The 23892-nt window shown below is 48.7% G+C and overlaps 1 protein-coding gene across 1 annotated transcript in view; it reads right to left on the bottom strand.

The window, feature by feature from the left end:
• Nucleotides 1-20893: 20893 nt before the first annotated feature.
• The window catches only part of Tcerg1l (transcription elongation regulator 1 like), a 188436-nt gene continuing 185437 nt past the window's right edge, over nucleotides 20894-23892 (bottom strand). Inside the window, exon 12 of the mRNA XM_074078038.1 lies at nucleotides 20894-21794. Within this exon, the coding sequence (XP_073934139.1) occupies nucleotides 21638-21794 (157 nt within the window). The 3' untranslated portion in view covers nucleotides 20894-21637. The remainder of the gene's footprint in view (nucleotides 21795-23892) is intronic.

The following is a 23892-nucleotide window of genomic DNA, read 5'->3' as shown; positions in this document are numbered from 1 at the left end:
CTCTTCCCATCTCCTGACTCTACGACTCTACTTCAAACAGCCTCAGCCTTCTTTCTTTCACGATAGACAGAGGAGGAAATAACCCTTAAGAATTTTCCATGCATGGTTTCTCTTTGAGAAACCCAGGACATTCTTTTAAGAAATCTATACTGAATACAGAGTCCATCTGTGTACTGTCTTCCAGCAAAGTAACAGGATTTTTAAAAAACAGGAGCCTGTGTACGTAGTCTGTGTACATCCTTAGTGTCTTTTAAAGGAGGAAAATTCAGGATTATGAGTTTAAATTCAATGCAACATATTATGTTGAGAATTTGAAATGCAATCACCTGAGTGATTCTCCACCCCCACTCCCACCCCATCCCAGAGGTAAACAAAAATAAAAAGATGATGGACTTTGAGCTCACAAGGCCAGGACCGTTACTCTCACTCATCTTGTCACCCCCAGTTCCTGCACATGGGTACATCTGCTGAGGCTCCATGGATGAATGGAAAGCAGTGTCCCTTGTGTGACTCAGGTCTTCCCTGTCTACAAGTGACAGTCCCACTCATTGTCTCCTTTGGTTCTTGGGCAATGAGGTGGGAGGTGTGACATTCTCCTTTACAGGTGACTGACCAGGAAGCAGCTACAGGCCCATGAGTGGCCTCCCGGAATCCCAGGCCTCCACTCTTAGCCACACTCACCAGTAGCACATCCCACAGCAGACATGGCACCCACAGGAAGAGACCCTGGCAGTAGGAAGTCACGTTCTTGGAGTTTCTGCTCCCTGAAGACAATTAGTAAATAGTCTCGGTTGCTTCTTATCTTTCTTGGATCAGTTAGAATGGGTAGGTCCTGTCTCTGCGATTTTACACTAAGTTTCTAGACAGCTGACCTCAGGATTTCACTACGGCAAGGTACTCACCGGCAGCCTCCTGGTGCCCTGCGGTCGCTGCTGATTCACACATACTGGTGGCCCTCTTGCACAGCAAGGGCCAGCGACCTTCTAAGGATGCCCTACCAGACTCTCAGTGGGTACAGACAGTGGTCATAGCTGCTTCTTGAAGGCCCAGAAGAACAGGCAGAGGACAGGGTGTGGCTAGGGAGGAATCTACTGGTCACCTTTCTAGCCAGTCTCGCCCTGTACCACTTCACAAGGCTGGAGCCCATAACTGAAGACGTAAGAAGATAGCACTGAGCCTAGCCATTACTTGTGTGATTTTAAAAGGCCTTAGCCCCTAAGCATCACGGCATTCAGCTGGCAGTCAGGTTGCTGAGCAGTCGGTGGATGTTAACCCAATCCTCTTTTCCTTAGCACCTTAGGAGGGTGCAGTGCAGAGCTGCAGTGCAGGGCCACCTTCCTCCCTTAGTTCTCCTGCAGTGAAGGAACTCAGTGTCCTTGGGGCCCAGCCTGTCCAGCTGCTGTTGATGACAGCCAAGTCACATGTGCACCGCAGAGACACAGAAACTGCAGCCTTGCCCTCTGAATCTTGCATTATTTTCTGCCAGATAGCCAAGTCCTGCATATGGATGGAAGCCGGGCTCCCAAGCCCACGCTGCAGTGGACTCCAGCACCTGGGACAGCCCTGGCTTCCGCTTCATTTTGACCCTGAGGTGTCCAGGGAAACAGCTTTGAGGGAGTGCTCAAGGTCAGTTTCTGGACAGGCCTGGGGTGGCTCTGCCTGAAAGCTACAAGTTTGTGGCTTCTACAAATTCCAACATCCCTACTGATTAAAACACGAAAAGCACTCAGCTGAAAGGGGATAACAGTTCACATCCTTGAAATGGAAAACACCCCTCAGCCAAGTCAGTCTCACAGCCAATGGGAAAGCAGCATGAGACCAGGCTGCACACCATCCTGCAGTTGTGGTCCATTTTCCCGCGTTGTCAGCCACTGCAGTCAGACAGGAGAAAACAAGAGAAGGACAAGTGAAACTCTGCTGCAGGTGACAAGCACATCTCCGGAAAAGACAGGTGTTGAAGGAGAGAACAAAAAGGACTAAGCTAAAAGTGCCCCCTGAACCACAAGAGCAAAACAAGGTATGGAATTCAGACAAAGGAGCTGGGCAGAGTGGTGCATGCCTGTAATCTCAGCGACTAAGGCAGAGGCAGGAGGATCAAAAGTTCCATCCGTGCCCAGGCAAAAAGGTAGGGACACCCTGTCTCAAAAACAAAATGAAAACAAAAGGACTGGGGACATGGCTCAATTGCTAGAGTGCTTCCTAGCATGCAGAGGCCCTGGGTTCAATCCCCAAAGGGTCAGGATATAAAATTAGCATAAGGATAAATGGCCTTTATGTATATATATAATCCCATATATGTCTCTGTATATATACATATATATGTATATATAAATAAAAGACACAGTGGATTAAAAACACCATCTGGCAATAAAAAGGAAAGAAATACGAGAAAAATCTTTTATTGTATGTGTGCCTGTGTGTGTCTGTGTCTGTGTGTCTCTCTGTGCATTGAGTGTCTTGAGTTGCTGGGGAAGGAAGCCAGGACTAGGTGAGCACTCACCACTAAGCTACATCCCGGCCCAAGGAAAAAGTTAGTAAAATTTTTTTTAAATTACACTTGTCTGAATGGAGAGGCGTTCCCTCTTCTTGAATAGGACTACTTAAAATAATGGCAGTATCAGTTTCCTAGGGTTACTGTATACATTTCATGTGATAGCAATAAAAATGCTAATGTTTTTATCTGAACCAAATATTTTCTAAATTTCACATGGAAACCAATGCAAAATATCTAAAAATAAATACATAAGGAGGCAATGAAGGCAGACTAACTAGACATTGAAAATACAATAAAGTTTCTATGATGACAATACTGTATTATTGGGACCTAAACTGGCAGACAACTGGCAGACCAATGGGAGAAGACAGAATTCCATATATGAACCCAAATGTGAGTGGAAATGAGCATACACTAAAGGAGACATCTCTCAAATCTTAGGGTAAAATACAAAGTTTTTCAAAGTGGAACCTGAAAAACTCAAATCACCTGAAAAATTGGATCCTCAACTCACGCTGTTCTTCAGAACAAATTTAACATGGACCTGGGTGCTAAATGTACAGTGTAGGCATGTGCAAACATTAGGAGAAAGTATGGGTGAATTTTTTTAATCCGGGTATGGGAAAAATTTGACTAACTGGAACTTGAAATCTAGAAGCAACAAAATAAAAGACTGATAAGCGACATGGTATACTTTAAAAAAATTGCATGGTAATGTTTATTATAAGCACATTGAAGAGCTAAATGAGAAACGGAGAGGAAATATTTTTATAAATTTTTATCAGGGTATATTCATTATACAGGGGGATTCATAGTGACAATTCTGATAGACTTCTGTTGTATGTTATTTACATTGCCCCCATGTCACCCTCCCTCAGGTCCCTCCCCACCCCACTTAAAGCAATTGCGAGAGATTATTTAGTTCTGTTTCATACAGGTATGTGAAGTCCATCTACCGTATACCCTCACCTTAATCTCCTTCCTTCACCCCCTACTTGTAACCCCCCCACAGTACCTATTTTACAGTCTTGTCTTTCATTATTGACGTCTAAGTTAATGTTCAAAGGGGTGTCTCAATGTGACCTTGCTCTGGGTGTGCTTTACTTTGGTCTTTTCAGTCCCGTCCCTTGCTCTCCCTCACCCCTTTACTTCCCACCCCCCTTTTCAACAGCTTTCAGTACACATCCTTACATCCTCTACCTTCCCATCTTATGCAATATTACTCTTGCCCTGTCATTCTCTCTCCTTCCCCTCTGTCCCTGAGTTCCATAGCGTGGTTCCGCTGTCACAAACACGCTCCGCATCTGCAGGGAGGACGTCATGTGAAGGCTGCGTATTGACGCGTCTCCCCCCTGGAGAATTGTAGACCTCACATCGGCCATGCGCAGCTGGCCCATGGGCCTCCTCATTCCTGGTTGGTTGTGGCATCAACACTGCCATGTCATGTCATGTACAGGCATTGCACCATGTCGAAGGAAATCCCATAGATGCACTTTTCACCTCGTGGAAACCTCTAGGCATGTCCCTAAGAGATGATGTCCCAAATAGGAAACACATTTGCACGTTTCTTCACTGCAGTTTATCTGTGTCAGCGAAGTGCTGGAAACACGCAGAGTGGGCACAGTGTCCAGTTACACCCGAAGGACAGGTGCAGGGCCTCTGTACTAAGAGGAGGATCACCATTGACTACTTTTATGTTAAAAAAAAAGCAAGGTGTAACAAGACCTAGTGGAACACTGCCACTGATGTACAAAACGGTCCCAGGGAAGGGTAACTGAGTGGGAGCAGGGTGAGGATGGCACTGGGTATGAGGCTTTCAGGATAATCTCTTACAATTTACATATTCAAAATCCCCAAAATTAATTGAGAGAGGGTGAGAAAAAGGCAAGGCATGAAATTGAATTCAAGCAGCATACACGGACCAAAGTGTACATCCAATTTATAACAAAATCTCATAGCAAAAGAATTCCTATGTCTTTTAGAATACTTTTTCCTCCTTTACTGGGACATATTCTGAAAACAACAGCAGAAAAGTCTTGAGTTTTAATGAGGTATGTTGTTGGCAGCGATAAGATGTAACAGCTCTGAAATTATTTTATGTGTATTATGGAACAGAGAAAATTAATAAATACTGATGACACTGGAAATGAAGTTTCTCACTTTGGGAGGAGGGGGATGCAAATATTGAAAGGCAGGTGTTTGACAAACCTGAGTGGGGCTTTGAATTGGTGTTATCAGTATGAACCCACTGCTATAGAGCTTTAAAAAGTATACTTTTTTTCTAAAATCAAAAATTCAAACATAGATGAAATTCTGTACCTTTCTAAATAACGATATATCTAGGTATGTATACTGGGTGTGTATACAGGATGTGTGTGTAAGCGGGACTGCAGTGTGCATGCATGCACTGTGTGTGAGCAGGATGCGTGTTTGTGCACATGTGCGTGAATATTCATCCCCTGACAGGAGTCAAATTCAGTTGAAGAACGCTCGTTCCCGGGCTGGTGAGCCTGGGACATGTCAGTGCCAGAAAACAAAAAGGCACCCAAAGACAAATGAAGGGAAGAGAACACTGGGGCCTGCCTCAAGGGCCCCCCCGACAGACAAATTGAGAGATTTTGGCATGGCAAACCACCATGATTGTGATGGATTACATCACATCAAAAATACATCTTATACAAAGAGGGGCAGTAGGGGACACTCCTCTGTGAGTGACATTGTGCAGGCACACACAAGCAAATCCCCTCTGTGCTGGGGGCAGCAGTCCTCACATGAAGGACCATCGGGACCACACTATGACCGAGTGCTAGAGGGCTGGCGGTTGGGGCACAGTGTCCTGGGAGTCAGAGCTTCATTACAAAGACAAGGGAAATGAGTTATATTCCCAGGGAGAACGAGGAAGTTGTCCAAATGTGTCACACACAGGGAACTGTGACGTCATGAGGCCTCCTGACCAGCAGGTATGAGGACACAACTCGACTGTGTGCTTAGGGCAGAGATGCCCTGTCTGGAGCTAATTGTCTCAGAATGGTAATTCCTAGGGCTGGTGCTGGACTTAAGACAAACCCATACCATGAAAAAGCAAAGTGTTATGTGGGAGGCGGGGAGTGGGAAGGGGATGCAGAATTTAAAATGTCCAAAAAATGCTGACAACCAAACACCATGAGCAAAACATGGTGGATCCTGGAGGAGAAAAGTTGCATAAAAGACAGTTGTTTAAGTAGATGGAATTTGAATATGACTGGTGATGCTGCTATTGAGTTGGCATTAAAGTGTCCTGAGTGTGACAATGGTATTTGGGGAGGCAAGCGGGAGTTCTTATTATTTGGAGATACTCATCAAGTATTCAAGGATAAAATATCACGATGTCATAATGGCACTTTGAAATGGCTTAGAAAAAAATGCACATGTGTGTTAGCACATGTGTGCAACTGTTCATGCAGCAGAACATAAATGTGACAGCATGCTGAAAACTCAGGATTGTAAAGGCAGATGAGGTTTCATACTGTCATTTGTCAGCTTTTCTAAAGATAGAAATTTGGCAAACAATTACATGTACAATGGGCCATCTGATTTTTTTAATCACTCATATCTGATATGGTTGATTGATATGATGAGGCAGAGCCCATTAGGGTTGAAAAGACAGAACCTCTCAAAAAAGTAAGTGCCCGGGCAGGACTGACCTCGCAGGGCCCTCAGCACGGTGGGAGGGTGTCGGAGATGGATGCAGAGGCTCCACAGACATCATGAGGACTGCCCTCCACCCTCGTCTGTCACAGCCGAGCCTTCAGAACTTCCCTGTCCCTCAACTACACTCCTCTCAAGAATAGCCGTGACCCTGGTGATAACACTCTGTTCTCCATTTGCGTAACAGCTACAAGATGTTCCCTGTCGATGTGTTCATTAAAACACTTATATAGTAAAGTAAACATAATTTTTCAAAACTACACTATGCATTTAATAAGGTCTGGGCCCCAAATTGTCAAACACTTGCATTTTCCAGAATGGAAGGTAGCAGGCACGGTGACAGAATGAATGAAAACAGACCTTCTTGCCATTGGGAGACCTCAGGCCCCGTGCTGCCTTTGCCTGTGAGCCAATCTTGGGTGCTGCTGTGCTCAGAAACTCCACTGTACAAATTCACTGCCCCCCGGCCCCAGCCTTCGAGTGCACACACGGGTGTACACGTGTCCTCGCCCCCGCAGCACTTCTTCATGGTGTGCTGCACTTTTAACTCGTGCTGCTCACACATATGGTGTGCCCTGCAGCATCTGTGCTCTGAGGCCATAAGCACTCATAACACCTAAGCAGGTCCATGCTTGCCTGTGGTGATTTCCCTGCATCCCAGGAAACTACACTTGGCTCATAGGCCTCCTCCCTGACCTACCCACTGCCCAGCACGGCCCAGCCATTGCTGTCCAGGCCACATGGACTAATAATGCCCAGATAATAGAGAAAAGCAGAACAAAACTCCTGGCTGGGGACCCACAGGCAGGAGTGGCTGAATGTGAAGCTAGGTGGGTACACTTCTCACAGGTGATCCTGCAATCACATGGGGCTCAGGCTGAGATGACTCCTGGTGCCACACAGCTTCTCTTGGAGTCCTGGGAATAGTGGCTACAGCTTGGTCTCAGGGGAAGAAACTGGCCCAGTTGGTACCCATCAACGCTGCCCACTGGCCCTGAGTGTGCCTGGGTAGGGGTTGGGTCAGGGACTGACAGGGCATTGTGGACCCCCGACGCCCAGGGTTACCCCCTCTGTGCCCCACAGCCACCCATCACCTGCATGGCTCAAGGTCCTTTAAGGAGCCTGCTTATTCAGCATATAGCCAAAAGAACTTTTAAATCCTCAACGTTTTGTCCTCTGACTCATGCTAAAAATACAAATGATCATGGTGGTGAACGCATAGCTAAGAGGCTGATGTTTTTTTCTGAAGATATTTTCATTATTTGATAAGGATTTAAATGGATTTTAACTACCTCCCTAGACAGCTCTTTTTAAATGTTTTAATTTTAAGGTCTTCCTGGCTTAATACATTATATGGTGTATGATCAGGTTATATATTCTCCGTCCTATCTCAGTCTGAAAAATAAGAAGGCGAGATTATCGTAATACCTCTGCAGGGGTGATTAAACACAGCAATTGCCATCGCGGTACAAACTGGCCTGGTCCCAGCTCGTGCTGCTGGAGGCTGAGTCCCCTCCCTGCCACCTGCCAGCTTCCCGACCAGACCCGCCCCGCCACTGCCTCCAAATGCCAGACAGCTGGAGGGAGACTCCTTCCTCAGGTGACCCCAGTGCTTTGGAGGACAAGCTGTCCCTGGCGGTACCTACGGCACCAGTCAGAGCCTCTCCACCCCTGGTCCTCCCACCCTGCAGCCCCTAGAACGTGGGAAGTACAACTTAGTGGGGGAAGAACCCCAGGTTCTGGGACTGCATACATCTTTCCCAAGCTGCCCATCCCCCACCTGCACTCTCTGATCCACAGACTCCATCTTCGAACAGTTCTCACTCTTCTTTGGGCCCTGAGGGAAACTGAGGTCTGGTGTGTAACACACATGTGTGCCTGGCAAAGTCATTTCTCCTGAGCCTCTAAGGAGCATGTGAGTGGCCCTCACAGTGCTGTGGGTGCTGGGAAGGTGGACACAGCTCAGTGCCTGTCCAGCAAAAGCTTGCTGGTGGGTCTCACCTCCTGCCTACTGCTGTGGACCCTGCAGAGCAGCACTGGCCACTGACGTCTTCAAGGCAGCCTGCTGGTGCTCCATGCCCATCCTGGAGTCTCTCCATGACTCAGTTATCCATCTATAGAAGGGGGCAGTCACTTGGTGCTCCTCGGTCACATAAGGGTTACGGGAGTTGCTCCCTGACTCTCAGAATAATCCACACCCCACCACAGTATTGGCCTGTCAGGGAGAGAAGTCCCTCTCTACTCTGCTCCTCCTCTCTGGGAGCTCTGCAAGGCCAAGGGCTGAGTCTGGGGCATTTCTACCTCAACGTCCTCAGTTCGTATTCAGCAGTTGTTCTAAATTGCACGTGTGACTTAATCATTCTGTGCTTCACAGCTGGAGATAAGGTGGCAGTGGGGACGTCCAGCATCCAAGCAACCCCAGCCTGGACAGGTGCCCCTAACTTATCAACCTGCAATTATAGTCCTGACCTCCTGAGAGAATGTGCCAGCCTCCAGAGCTCTGGCTGGCCAAGGAAGTGCAGATGGGAGAATCAGCACAAGGAGCAATTTACTGCTGGGCCCGATGCCCGAGGCTGCCACACAAGGGCACAAAGAACTTCATCTGCATCCAAGGCTCCAAGCTCCATGGGCACATTCATCGTGGAATAGTGGGGGACTTTATAGGCCATTTCCATTTCTAAAATATAGGATAGGTCGCACAGCCATGATGCAAACGGCAAGAAATATTTATTATGTGTAGGATGGCAATAAATATTTATTATGTGTAGGATGGCAATAAATATTTCTTTTATATCCTAAATAAAACCTAAACATTCAGAGTGTTCTGTGGGCCTCTTTTATGTCTTCCCATTATGGTCCCGGGCTTGTGATTTAGCCAAAATTTAGTGACAGTGGATTTGAGCTACAGTGAAGCTCTCTCTGACTCTGAGCTGAGCTGTTCTGGACAGCTGTCCAGAACATCCGTCCTATCATCGTTGTTCTAATCGGAGTCCCAACTGAACAGGAAATAGATGCCACAGAGAGGAATTCTGCTGAAGTCCAGACAGATGACAGCTCTGGTGACATGTGCATTTCTCACTTGCGAGCCTCGTGTAGATCAGGATTTCTCTTTTCATCTCAGTGAAGGTGAGGCAGTGCAGTGCAGGGAGGAGAGATAAAGGAAGACTGTGTGTTTGCAAATGCATTTGAATCAGAGAGCATTTCAATTCTGTTAACCTGAGCTGCACAAAATGAGGGTGCACATCTCTGGCTTTGTTATTAAATGCGAATATTGCAGAAGCACAGGAAGTGGGAATGGTAGTAAAAATGATTCATTCTTCAGCACACTTTGCCAGAGGTGATTTATTGGGACAAGCATATGGGACCCCCACATTTCGCAGCTTCATGGCAGAATTTGTGGAGTAAAATGAAGAGATGTGTCTCCAATGGATGTGGAGATGAATGAAGCAAAATCCCCACAAAGCTGGTGCCATGCTCCCTCAGAAGGTACAGGGAAGTCATTTGTCCTCTCTGGGGAGGCTTCATCCCATTTGTTTTCATTTCCCTGACTTCTCTCTGTTCCAGTGGAGATTACCTCTCCAAATGATGATCATGCACGGTCAAGACTACATCCCTTGGGAACTACGCAGGGCACAGAGGTCACAGGTAGACATGTCCAGCTGTGGTTGCGTGGATGCCCTCACTGTTCCATTTGTGGCATGTGTCCTACAATGGGGAAAGAGTTACCCAGACACGAGCAAATGTGGAAGACCCACAGAGGGAGGAGGAGGCTATTTCAGAGGCTTGAGGACTCAAAAACACACAGATGCACACACACATATGTGCATATACATATACGTGCGCATGTACTTGTACTTGTCCCATCCATCCTCCAGCATAGACCTCAGTAGACACACACCTGCCCTGCTGGCTCGATGCTCATTTTGTTGGCACAGTCTCAGTTCTAGAAACTACATCAGACACTGGGGACACAACACTCAATTCCAGCTCCTGTCCTCAAGGTCACACTACCATGAGGGGACATCTACTCCAGCAAAACCCTCCTGGAGTGAAAATCTCTGTTTACAATTTGTCTTCTCTCTGCAATTGGCCAACAGGCTCCCAATTCCGCCTCTGCCTTACTTGACTCTAGCTTGTTAGGGTGATAGGAGGGGGGCGTAACAGGTTGGTTGCCGTTACAGGACATGACAAAAGTGGCAGGAACAGTATATGTTACTGCTGAACCTGCATCCAATGAGCTTCACCCTTAAGACATCCCAGGAAATGCAGCAGGCCATAAAAGGCAGAGGAAACTAAAAAGCCAAAACCGGAAACCAAGAGTTCCTCCTAAGTCAAGGTTCCATGGCCCAGTGCAATGTGGCACTGACAGTGGATGAGGGGAAGCAGGGTGAAGAAGGCACTTATTTAGTGGTATAAACCATGACTGGGAACATCGCTTTGTGCCCCAACATCTGGAGCCCAGCAGAAGGGATGTGCCCTTATGAGCAACTGGAGATGCTCTGTCCAGGAGTGAATTCAGCACAGGGCTGAGGCTGGGACCCTTTGTTCCCAGCTCTGCCAGCAGATGGAGACTGGGGAAGCTCGGGAGGAGGCAGTGTTTGGATTGAGGGAGAGGAATTTGGGCATGGGGAAGGTCTCTTATTGACCTGTGACCGTCCATCCACAAGTGTGTATCCTGAATCCTGGCAGGCCCGCAACACAGGAGCATTTGCCAGTCAATGTCCCCATTTGGCTCCATGTGGCCCCCACACTGGGGCACCTGCCCTGCAGCCTGGCCACAGGAGAAAGCAAGGTAAGGCTGCTGTGTAGTTGGGGTCTGAGGTCCAAGATGGGGTGTCTAGGTGAGAACAGAGGAATTGGCACACAGGACTACTGGCCACCTCAGAGCAGAAGGGTCACTTGGGCCATCCCTGAGAATGAGGACTCTGGCTCTAAACTCTTCTCTCCTTTCCTCTCTATCCTAGCTCTGCCAAAAAATATAAAAACAGCAAATGGCAAGTTTTGTGTTCCAAGAAAGTCCTGATCACCTCATTCCCGGATGGGTTATTTTCTGCCACGGCACCGTGCCCTGCAGTCCAGCACCTCCCCACCAGGAGAGTAAGTTCTAGTTACCAAGTCTGATGGACTGCAGGTGTGCCCAAGACAGAGTCCTCTGAAAGCTGTCCTGGCAGGTGGGACAACTGCAGGCAGGAGGACTGACTGTGCGAGGCAGTGTGCACCTGGCTGGTGGCTGCAGAGCAGGCACAGTGCTGCTGGCAGGAAGCTTTGCCTACTGGGTGCAGCTCTGTTGGGAAGGGGCACTGGGCTGTGAAGGAAGGTGTTTGGGGCATTGGGAATGAGAACTGGATCCACAAGAATGGGTAGTGGCTGGACCCCATCCCATGCTGGGAGTAGCAGGAAGAGAGATAAACACTGAGGGCCAATCTCTACAAACAAAACATTCTTTTTTGTGTCAATAGTGGGGTTTGAACCGTGTCCCCAGCCCTTTTTCCTTTTTCTAGTTATTTTGTGGATAGGATCTGATGCTTTTTTACTGGGGCCAGCCTCAGACTGATTTATCCCTTGAATCTGGGATCACAGGCAAGAACCATCATGCCTGGCTTATTGATGGAGAAGAAGTGTTGGACTGGCTTTGAACTGCATTCCTCCTGATCTCCACCTCCTGAGTAGCTGGGGTTAAAGATGGGAGCCACTGTGTCCAGCCCTACAAACAAAACTCTCTCACCATTCTTGGAATAGATTGGATTCAAGGCTCCTAAGAACTATGGCAAAGTGGAAAAATGATGTCCTTCTAGTCCAATCCCGACTGCTGATGTAGCAACCCCACCCTACTCCTCCAATACTCCCAAGCTACCAGGAACCAGGAGAACTCTCCCAGTGGCTTCAGCCATTCTTAAAAACACACACTTGGATTTCAGGTGGCAGCCTGGAGAATCAGGCGAAGATGCCACAGGTTCCTTGTGGCGGCTGTGCCTGCGCAGGTGGCCTGATGGTGAGGACAAGGGAAATGGAGTTGTTGTTTACGTGAGCTCTCCATTTGAGCACAATTTCTGTTTGTGGGTTATTCTATCAGCTCCTGGAGCAAAATGCTTGCGCAGGGCTTTGACGAGAATGAGCTGGCGGAATCTGTTGATTACAAACTTTTACGTGTGGAGGAGCAAAGCCTTTTTCATTTGTGGTTTGCAAACTGGGGTCACAGCATAGTGAGAACATTGGGCGAGGTGACCAGGCTGGAAGTGATTCATCATTTCAGGATGGCTTCAGCCAGTACTGCCAGACACAGCTGTGTTGGGAAATCCAGGCCTGTGTGCTAAGTCGGCAGGATAGAGGGCACTCAGCCAGTTGCCCTCTTGTCATCTGTCCTGTGAATGAGGGGCTGTCAGAGCAGGAATGGAATTACGGTGCAAGTTTCCAGCTGGTGTCTCATACTTGATCCAAGTATATCACAAGCACGTATGGAAATATTGCAATGACCCCCCCCACACACACACACACATTGTACGAGAATATGTGTTAACAAAAACTGTGAACTAAAAACACCCCAAAACAAAGTCACCCATTTGCTTTCTTGGCTCCAGAGGCTGACATCCTGACCACTGGGCTGGTCCTGCAGGGTGGAAGGCCCAGAGATACTGGGTGGGAAGATGTCCCCAGAACAGATCCCCAAATTAAATATGGAATAAACTTACAGGTGATGGTTCAAGAATGAGAAATTTAAAGTCACTGCTGACAGTGGTCAGCAGCCTGGACACTTGGCTCCACTATGATGGAAGTGGTTGTGCTTCTAAAGAAAGATGCACCTGGGAGAATGTGAAGGGGGAGGTTTGGAAGAATGGGGAGAAATGGGACAGATACCAACAGAGCAGTTTAACTTCTGTCCAGAGTCAAGAGCTGGCTAATGTCCCTGAGGACCATGGGCTCATGGAAAACGCTGTCCTGTGACAGAGATGCTAGGCCAGACCAGAGCTGCCCTTTATGACCAAGTGAACTTCTAGGAGGTGTTCTTTCTGCTCTGCTTGGTGCTTGATGAGAGACTGGATGCTTCTTCCTCTAGGATGAGAGAGCTGCACACAGACAGGGACAGCCCACTGGCTGCTGAGACAGCCACTCTTCATTTGAAAGGAAGCTATCAGGGCTGGGGATGCAGCACAGTGGGGGAACATTTGCCTATCTTATATGAGGCCTGGGTTGTGTCCCCAGCATGATGGAAGGAAGGAAGGAACGAATGAAGGAACGAAGGAAGGAACAAAGGAAGAAAGGAAGGAAGGAAGGAGAGAAGGAAGTTAATTTCAGATTGTGAAGTTACATGAAGTACATCCCCAACAGCCAAAAGGGTGAACATTAGGGTCCCCAGCCTGACAGTTCAGCTGAGGGCCAGACTCACATCATTTCAACTCCTCTGAGTAGGTACTCGGCAAAGTAACCAGGGGTCTCACAGGCACTCATCTCTGCAGGACAGTGGGCAAAGTATCCCCTAGTTGTTCTCTGTGTCTTGTGAGGAAGGCTGAGGCTGAAGATTACCAGTGGGTCAGCAGAGTCTCCACTCTGCTCTCTACCACTCCAGTAGCCCATTACCCAAATGGGGAGAGACAGAAGCTCAGACAATCAGAATCCCCAGTGTAGGACCCCTAACTGCAGGGCAGAGGTCAGCAACCACGGCGCCCTCCCCCGAGTTCTGTGTGACCCTCTGGCTGGCATGCTAACCAGAAGAGCTTGTTTGACCTCCACTTTCTGTGGTTTGGGGTAATATGTCCCAGGTGGTCACCATTCTGTCTGAGATGCAAGGGTCATGACTCAAGATGGTTAACATAGAGGTGGGCACGCTGCTGTCTCCTGTGGGTGTCTGGTGTGGCTGTCCTCATGGGATGATTCCAGGGAGGGACAGTCCTAGGTTAAAGGCTCAGAGGCTCACTGTCGTCTCACAGCGGTACACGATGTGTGAGTACTCATTTTCCAGCCCCTCCCTTTGGTCCTGCCATGCTGGGCTGAGTTTGTACTGACATTTGTGCACCCCAGACCTGTCTCAGCTCCCACCTCTTGCTGTGTGGTGAACCCCAGTGACTGCACACACACCTGCACCTCCATTTCAGTTGCCACTCTTTTTGTGACATTCGTCACAAATCCATCATGCAAGAGCCAGGCATAGAGCCTCACATCTGTAATCCCAGCTACTCAGGACATTCATAGCTTGGCAGTTCAAGGCCAGTCTGGGCAAAAAGTTAGTAAAACCCCATTTCAACCAACAAGCCAGGAGTGGTGGCTCACACTGTAATCCTAGTTACTTTGGAGGCCTAGATAGGGAAGATTTTAGTTTGAGGCTAGCTTAGTTAGGCATAGTGAAGTAGGCAAAAAGCACAAGCATGAGAGGATACAGAAAAGGGGCACAGTCCATGAGGATCTGCCCCTGGCAGCCTTGCCTTTGCCTGCTCCTGGCAGCACTTGTCACACGGTGAGCCAGCTCTCAGCGGTGGGACCAACCTGTCTCCAGCTTCTAAGCTTCAGGACGCCAGGCTCCTGAGGTTGGCTTCCAGAGTGCCTGGCCCAAAGCTGTGCAATGAACACTGAAGGAATAAGCAAGTTAGTGCAGGAAAGAAGGAGCACCTGCTCGTGCCCAGGGCCCTCGGAGGCCTGGGGCCAGGTAGGTAGTAGTTTGAAGACTGGGTGTCAAGTAGACTTGACAAGGGCTGGTTGTGCTGCTCTGGATGTTTTTGGGCAAATGGATCATTTCTTCAGCCTTGGAGTACTGTGAGGGGAGGATGTGCTGGCCCTTGACTCCAAGGCCGGTCACAGGCCTGAGTGAGGCCAGGGTGGATGCACATAGCAGGGTGCCTGCTCTCCAGGGGGTGTTTGATTGCTGTCTGGGTTATTTACACATCCAGGTCACATCATTTGCAGAAGGAGAGATTCCAGCCACAGGTGCTGCAGTGCCCATGCCTGCCCCTGAGTCGTATGCTTCCGGTATTGGCAACTCCTATTTTGATTCTAAGCCTGTGATCTGCACAGGCTGGCACCTGCTCCCTGGGACTCAGCTGGGCCTCCCCAGCTGGAGCTGGAACCATCAGAAGGCTGCTACCTTGCACACCTGTTTGATGACGCTGGTCACAGAGCTGGAACAGGACACATGGCCTTACCTTGGCCAGTCCTCCCTCACAGCATGGCAGCTCCCCAAGGGAGTCATCCTAAGGGAGGAGGGGCTTAGCCTGGCAGATCACAACTGGGTCACTCCTGTCCTCTACTGTTAGAGGCAATCACAGATTCAGGGGGAGGGAATGAGAACCAACCCTTTTCAGACATAGGGAAAGAGGAGCTGGGGACCTTCAGTGTGACTGTGTGTATGTACACTAACGAGGGCCACAACCAATCCTGCACCAAGATGAGGTAGATGTTGCTTAGCCCTGCGGTGGAAAGTCCCCAAACTTTAGGAGGGTCACACCCACACTGATCTCCCATTCCTAGAGTAGTGTGGATTGTTTTCAAGTGTAATGTATGTTGCAAATACTGTGTCCTACAGACAGACAGAAGGTGGAAAGAGGGGTTATGTCACATGACAAAAAGAAACCCTAAAATTTCACCCAAACACATTCTACTCTCCTGAGCAATGGTCTCTTCCCTCTATCCCTCATTGTGGCTCTGTCCTCTCCCCACATCACACCACCCCTCCAGCCCTGCCCTGCTCTCACTCTTACGTGGACAGCCCACCCCAACACTGTGCTTAGTAGAGTGGGGCATGGCGGCTACAGAGCTGTCCTGCTTCAGGCGTGCCACACACCAGTGACCCCAGCAAGACTGCCAGTTAATTATCCCAAAGCATTTTATGAATAATCTTGACTCTTGGATCTGGGCCACCCTTTAAATACTTAATGGAGAAAATTTAGGCAAGTTTAAGCATTTAGAAGTAATGCAAATGAAATTGTTCCCCTAGAATTAACGAATTATTTGGAGCAGTCATTTGAATGAAACAGCAAGAAAATGAGTGGTGGGAACAGTAACTCTGAATATGGAAATGAACAAGACTAAGAGATTTGTCATCCACACCCACTAGGAGGCAACAGGGTCACAGATCCACTCAGATTTTTCATCTTAGCTTGTCTGCCAAAGTCTCCCGAGCCCCCATTCTGGTCACTGTTGCTTAAGGCCAGGATGGGCCCAGGGACCATACTCTGAGGACCATCTGGGGATCTAAGGGTTGACTTTGCAGAGGGACATGTGTGCTGGGCAAGGAAGTTTCCGTGTGCCAGCAAAGTGACAAAGTTGATATCACCAACCAACGAGCAGCTGAAAACTGTGCAGTGGAGATGAGCAAAGGGTACTGAGGACAGAAACTTGTCAGCTGAGGACCCAGCGCCAAGAGCAGAGGAGCAGAGTTCAGGGAAGTTATGGGAAGAAAGCCAGAGAGGCTCAGTCAGAGGCACGTGCCTGCCTGGAGGTCAGGGGGACAGTGGGACCCAGGCCACAGCCACTGCAGCATGATAAGGTCTGCATGCAGTGATCAAGGACAGATCGACTTTCCTCTCTCCTCTCAGCACTCTGACATCCTTTGTGGGGATTCGGTGTCAGCTGACTGACTCTCTGACAGAGTATTTATTATTTATTATTATTTATTATTTAACAGTTGGAGGTTGCTATTGAGCTCATTTGTGTTATGTTCATAGCATTTAAAATGAACACATGCAGAATGGAAGGGAACTAACTTAAAACTTCTCAAATACTCTGTTGTTTTTCTGTAATGCTTTAAATATATTCACAAGACTGAAAAAGTTAATCACATCTGCAGCCACAAAGTAGGAAAATGATTGGAATATCGTCCACAAGCACACTCATATCAGCTTGTGGAGCTCATTTTTCTCCCTGGGGCTTCCCTGATTACACCTGAGGTTGCCTTCCATCACACGCGCCGATTGAGCCCCAGATAGGTATGAAGGTAGAGGAGGTAAAAATGATGTAGTGATTATCTGTCATCTATCCACAATTTAAGCAAGTTCTTGAGTCGTGATCTTGATTATGTGAACAAAACTGTGGATTTCCAGACATTTGGAAGAGAAGCAAAAACACCAGCAGCTTCCTACGGGGCCCAGGCCCCTGTGTTCCTTCGTGCCGAGGGATGGGCATCCAGCACCAAGGCAGTGGTCACGTGGTCTGCCACATGCCCTGCAAATGCTGGCCCAGTGTAGCTGGGTGCAGTGGTGTGTGATGCCACCGTTGAGTGTGTTGACAGAGATGCTGATGATGGTGATGCGGGGGTCGGGGGCTGGCAGCAAACACATCACCCCTCATCAGGCAGAAACAGAGCAGCACCAAGGGAAAGCCAGGACCAACAAAGTACGCAGATGGACAAGCCACTGAAGGAGCGGGAATGGTGGCATTAGGGAGGCCCAGCTGGCCGCTACTATGGGAGGGCTGTACACAGAGTCACAGCCTGAGGTAACGAGGCTGAGGAGGGAGGGGGATGAATGAACCCCAAACTTTCTCCTCTATCCCCAGTCTCCTGCTGCTCCCTCCCATTGCCAAACCAAGAGAAAGTGAGAAGGAAAGGGAGCCCCGTAGCTCACAGTGTGGAAATCCCATGTAAAGAGGAGCATGTATGAGGCACGGCCAGCCCCCTTGGAAAAATCCAATGGGGGCCAAGTCACTGTGAGGTGAGTCGGCCTCAGTGGCTCACTGGAAGCCCGAAGTAGTAGTCATGGCCATTGGAGATAATAGGGGAGGGGAGGGAGAGGCAATTAACGTAAATCACGAAGACTTATCCTATGGGGCCCACTAGAGACAGAGATGAGACTTGAGAAGATAACCAAGCTCCAGCAACACCTCAGCCTCCTTCCACCCTCTCCCAGCCTGCCTCCCTGCTTTCCAACTTGATGGTGATCCCGACTTTCTCTCAAGTCTTCACCAACTGACTTTATGGAGCTGATTGACTTCCTGTTGGCCATTATTAAGCACTAAGAGCATTGCTAAGTCTCCAGCAAATCCTAGAGACTCCAGACACATCCTGCCTGTCCCCACTGAGTAAGAGTTAGGGTACATTATATCCCAATAATTGGGGTCACACCCCAGCCAGCTCAGCAACCACCTTCTCTACCTTTTGCTTCAGAGCAGTCCCAGACCCCACGAGGATCATGATGGAGGTGGACTCTGCCCTTGGGCAGCAGGCTTTCCAAGCTCTCCACACCCATGGCTGATGAGCTCTAAATTTCATAAGTGGGTCAGTGAGTTTAATGATGAAGGAGGGGTCACCTTCCTGCAGTTCTTGGTGACTGAACACATGATTCGGAGAAAAGCAGCTCCATAAGCAAGCATCTGGGGTACGGCAGGCACTGTGTCTTGTGGCACAGCACCAGCTCACTGTACATAGGCCTCCTGCAGGCCCTCCAGACTCTGTCAGGCTGGCTGAATCTGGGTGAGAGGGCACATGGGGATGCCAGTGACAGTGGCCACGAGCTCATTGTTGCAACAACTTTCTCTTCCAATGAATTCCTTGGTTAAAGAAGACACAGGATAGGATTCCATATCAGCTCATCTCCATGTACAGGGATGGTGGATATGGAAGTGTTTCCAGCAGGGAAGGGGATTCTGCATCTGAGGTTGGTGTTTCTGTGATGAGAACTTGCTATCAGATCAATGAAGACAGAACCCCATGATTGACAAGCAAGAGGGGCCATGGTGGCCTTAGCCACACCAGCCGTGATGCCCAGTGTGGAGGAACACATGTGTCTCTGCATCCCTGCCATCACAGTCATCTTGATGTTGGTCACTGAGCAAGATCTGAGGTAGCGAGGGAAAGACGCTGGCTGATGTTCACCGTGCACCCTGGCATTGGACAGAGTTTGGGGAAGTGGATCCCACAGTGCGTGGATATACACAGCTCCACGTTCTGTGTCCATCCCCAGTGCTGCAGCTTGGATGTGGTTTGACCGTGTTTCCCCATGGGGATCATGTGGTGACGGTTAGTCCCCAGTGGGCAGTGTAGCTGTGGTAGAATCTTTAAGAGGTAAGGACTAGAGGGAATTTATTTGGTATCTTAGTCAATGATCTGATACTGTAATAAAATACCTAAGATGAATCAAATTAAAAGGATAAAAGATATATTTTGGTTCATAGTTTTAGAGGTTTCAGTCCATGGTCAGTTGGCCTATTGCTTTGGGTCCTTTAGTGAGGCAGGACATCATGGTGGGGACACATGGCAGAGGAGGTCTATTAACCTCATTGTAACTGGGAAGCAAAAGAAAGAACTATGTGGAGGCTGAGGTCCCAATATCCCCTCCAAGGGCACACCTCAGAGAGCTAAATTCCTTTCACTGGGACTCAACTCTGCCAAAGGCACCATGGGCTGGGGACAAAGTCTTCAACAAATGGGCCTGTGAGGGACATTTCAGGTCTAAACTGTAACATTAGGCTACAGAGGAGGGCACTGCCCACAGAGGGCTTAACATAGTTCTCATGGAAGCCCAGGTAGCTCCTGCTGAAGGATTATTGTAGACAAGTAAGGCTGGTCCTTCCCCACACTCGGGCTTCCTGCCTCACCGTGTGATCTGCTCTTTCCTCCCACTCCTACTGCTGTGATGCCACCCACCACGAGGCCTTCCCCAGAGCTGCACAGAAGCCAACACCATGCCCTGGGACCTCAAGGACTAAATAAACATCTTTGCAAATTAGCCCACCTCAGGTACTGTGTTACAGCAACGGGAAATGGACAAACACATGGCCTTCCCTTCATCTTTCTGTCACTGTTGTGGCAGTCTCATGTTCCACATCCCTGACTGGCCTCAGCAGCCCCAGCCCCCATGTCACAACACCGTTGACACACATCACACAGCTGCCATCTTCTGTAGCCTTAAGTTCCATTCTTGAGAGGCTGACCTTCCCCATAGCCTAGGAGCCTGTCTTAAGCGGGCCATGATGGATCAGCACTGCGAGATCCCACTGTGGGTCCCGGCCCACCTCTTTCCTGTTCTGTTGGGAGATGACAAGGAGCAGGTTGGGACAGAGGTGGGGTGGCAGAAGAGGCCTCAGTACAGGCAGCACTCCCAGGGGATGCAAGGTACTGGTGCCTTCCTGATGTGCTCAGGCCCAGCCTTGTCCACACTGCTTCCATTTCACAGGAAATGCTCACACGCTCAGCCAATCCCATTTTATGTTGAGTGGAAGAGATGATGATCCAGACAGCAGTTCAGGTTGCAGTCACCTGACATTCTATGGTCACATTGTTGCCTCTACCAGGAGAGCAAACATGCCAAGCAGTGGTCCTTCACACGGACCCTCCCCAATTGTGGGACAAGATGATGGTGCATTCACAGCACATCCGGGAAAGGTGGGCCCACCTTGTCCAATTACATTCTAACATGTTATGAGTGATCAAGGTGAAGGTAATAGAGGAGGCTCCCTAGGGAACAGAGAGAGAGAGTATCTCTAAATAGATACTCCATAAGTCTTGAAATAAGTTAATGGATATCCAATACTTTAAATAACATAGCTCATTAGCTAAGATTTTACTACCTTGTTCAAGCCTGTGCTGGAGAGTGTGTGACAGTCAGATTTTGTGTGAGTAGTGCTTGCACAGCCCTACGTGTAATCATGACATCGGGTATCTTAGCAGTACTGGAGTTTGAATTCAGGGCCTCACACTCTCAATCCACACCCCAGGCCCAGATGTCATTATGAAAGAATTTTGCTGCTTGCTATTACAAAGGAAGTCTCAGCTACAAAACCACACTGGTTTAAAATATTTAATAATTAAAAAAAATTTAAAATTTTTATACAAAGATGATGAGAAAAATCTCATGCAAACTCTGGGCATACAATAAAAATAACTCAAATATTAATATGATGGTTTGTACAAAATAATTCTTTTTAAAGAAGACCTCTGGCAGCAGGCACGACTCCCTTCTCCTGGCCTGGATGCCCCTGTGGAAAAAGAATGTGACCCTCATTTTTAGCCACCTGTGTGTGGTCCACGGTCCTCATGTTGAATGCCCAGTTGTCATGGTGACGAATGATGAAACTCTATTGCTACTACTCAGGAAACGAGACCAAGACTTGGGGACACTGGAGTAAGAGTCCCTTAACACCACGGAAGTCCTGCAGAAGTCAGTCAAGTTACTCGTAAAGATCAGAGGAGTGGTAGGTAATCCTTTGAAGTGATGGAAAACACTGGAGCCCATTATCCATGGTGTCTGTTTCTGCTTAGTTACAAACCTGCAGTGGATTTTTAATTTGTGTATATTACAAGTAATTTGCATAATTAAAACAAGTAAGGGATCCACATATCATGGCAATTAGAAATGCATCAAACTCGGAATGTTGTACAAAAGAGAGCTTCAATATGAAACAGTAATCTTCTGAGAACGACCCCGCTGTGCCTGCAGCCACCTGGCTGTGGGGACCCCCGGCTGGCCGCCACCTCCACCCGTCTGCTCGGAGCTGGCACTTTGCTGCCCACCATCTTGGTGCATTTTCACAAACTCATCTCATCTTCCTTAGCCTTAGTCTGTTTTCTTTGTCCCGCTTCTTAAGAATAAGTATGAACTGGTTGAAAAAACGCTCCTGATCCTTTCTTTTTTGAACGAGTCGAAACCTCTGATCCCGGCCATACTTCTCAGCAAACTCCTTGAATGTGGTCCTGAAAAAGAAAGCGTTTTCTGAGCTGTCTTCCCGAAAGGAACCTTTACTGTTCCTGACCACAAGGGAGCCTTGCTTGAGGTGATGAAAGTCCTGAGGGGCAGGACACCCACAAGCCAACAGGCAATTGCTCCCCAAACTGGGCATCACCCTCACTAGGGTCCTGCAGGGCTCTTTCTGGCTTCCCTTGCAAACTCCTTTATTCTACACTAACTAGCCTGGAGTTTCCCAACGCCAAGACCACTGCCACTGTGCAAGTCTTTGTCAGTCTTCCCCTGTCCTCACTCTTGCTCACGCCTGCCATGGGACTTTGCATATGTTGCTCTGTCTACCTGGCCCTTCTCTCTTTTCTTCTCCCACTCCTTCCTAGAAAACAGGACTGGCGTGCATTCTTTGGGACACTCACCCTCTCCAGAGCCCAGGGAACCATGAGTGGCTCTTCGGCAGCCCCGCCCACAGTTGTGATCCTGTTCACTGATGCACAACTTAACTTGAGCCTCTCCACTGGGATGGAGGTATGCCTATCTGCTCTGTCCTCCGCTGGCCATGCTTAGTGTCAGGCTGTGGCCATGGCAGGTGGGGAGCACTCAATTATCCATTGAGGGAAGCCATCATTGCCAGGGCATAGAGCCACCTGGAGGAAATCTCAGAGGCCAGTGCTGACCAACAAGACTATGCTCACTGCTGGGGCAATGAGCAAAAGGACCAGCCAGTCTTTTGCAGCAACACCTGCTCAGCACCCTGAGACAGCTATAGCCTTGTCCTGTCCAGGGATAGTGGCTAGGCCCCAGGTGCTGGTGAGAGCCAAGGAGCTCCTCCTCTCAGCCACAGAGGAGTTCTGTCCTGCCTGCCACGGGAGCAGAGGGTGCATGGAAAATTCATTCGTTCTTTGTTAGAGGGATTCTTGTTATTTTCCAACCCTCCCCATTTCTCTCTACAGAGGATTTTTGTACTTTCCTGAAAATACTTGATTATCCTTCTACATTCTAATAGCTTCGTAGCATTTTTATATATGACAAGATTATGTTGATGCAGCTGTTGGAAGACAAGATGAATCTTCCTTTGACCCCTCCTCCTCGTCGGCCCTGAGCCCTACTCCTTCCACCACTGGAATCTTCCTGTTCTGCCTATGGGGTGCTTGTTTACGTGTTTCTCTAAAAGAAAGGTGCCTTTCTCTGATTCCCCCCAGCTCCCTTGCTTCCTCCTTCCTTCCCTGATTTAGCCATTGTGGTGCCATGTGGCTGACTCCTATATGCACTTCCTTCCCTGCCCTGCATTTCAGCATCCAGGTCTGTTTTTCCCTCCACCTGTCTGCATAGGAGCCTGGGCATCTTCTGGCTGGGGCAGTGCAGAGGCAATGCCAACACAAGCAAAGATACCTTTGCAGAGAAATGTCCCTGAGTTTGGGAAGCACTAAAGCTCTGTGCTCCTCAGCCATGCCAAGCCTGCTGGCTCTGGCTAAATATCTTGGTGCCGGGAAGGCAGCTGGGTGTCCTCAGTGCACCTTGGGCCTAGCACCACCAGCTTGCGCTGAAGGAGGAGGATACAGTGCATTCCTCAGTGTCCATCCCACAGTGGGCAGTGGAGAGGTGCTCTAGGCTGGGCATCTAGGAGAACAGAACTGACCCTGTGCCACCATTCCCAAAGACTTCTCAGCAAGGATCTGAGACAGGTGACAGGACTGGTTTGGATGACAGCAGGAAGTAATGGAGCCCTGAGGTGCTGCTTTTAAGGGTGCTCCAGGGCTGTGCTTAACCACTGTCTTACCTGCAGTCTGAACTGCCCACTTCTTACCAGGTCTCTCTGGACCCAGTGATGGAAGATGGAGATAAGACACCAAGAAGAGTTTTGAAAATGGCGCAGATCTGGCCACCTGGCCAAGAGTGTCTGGGGGTCTATGTTGTGGTATGTGTACCAATGCTGTGTGAGTGGTGTGTCTTCATCCCAAATCCATGGGAGGGAAGATTTTGGCTCATTGCAGACATTTTACAAATAGATAGGAAAGGGAATATTAGTTGAAAGTCTTCAATAATCACTGCAGAGGGCCATCACGACAGCTGTCATTCACTGAGCAACTCCTGTTGGCCCGGGCGGCAAGG

Source organism: Castor canadensis, chromosome 7, assembly GCF_047511655.1.
Source record: "Castor canadensis chromosome 7, mCasCan1.hap1v2, whole genome shotgun sequence".
In the NCBI taxonomy this organism is placed as follows: domain Eukaryota; kingdom Metazoa; phylum Chordata; class Mammalia; order Rodentia; family Castoridae; genus Castor; species Castor canadensis.
Note: the sequence above shows the minus strand (reverse complement) of the source record. Positions and strands in the feature narration are given on the sequence as shown.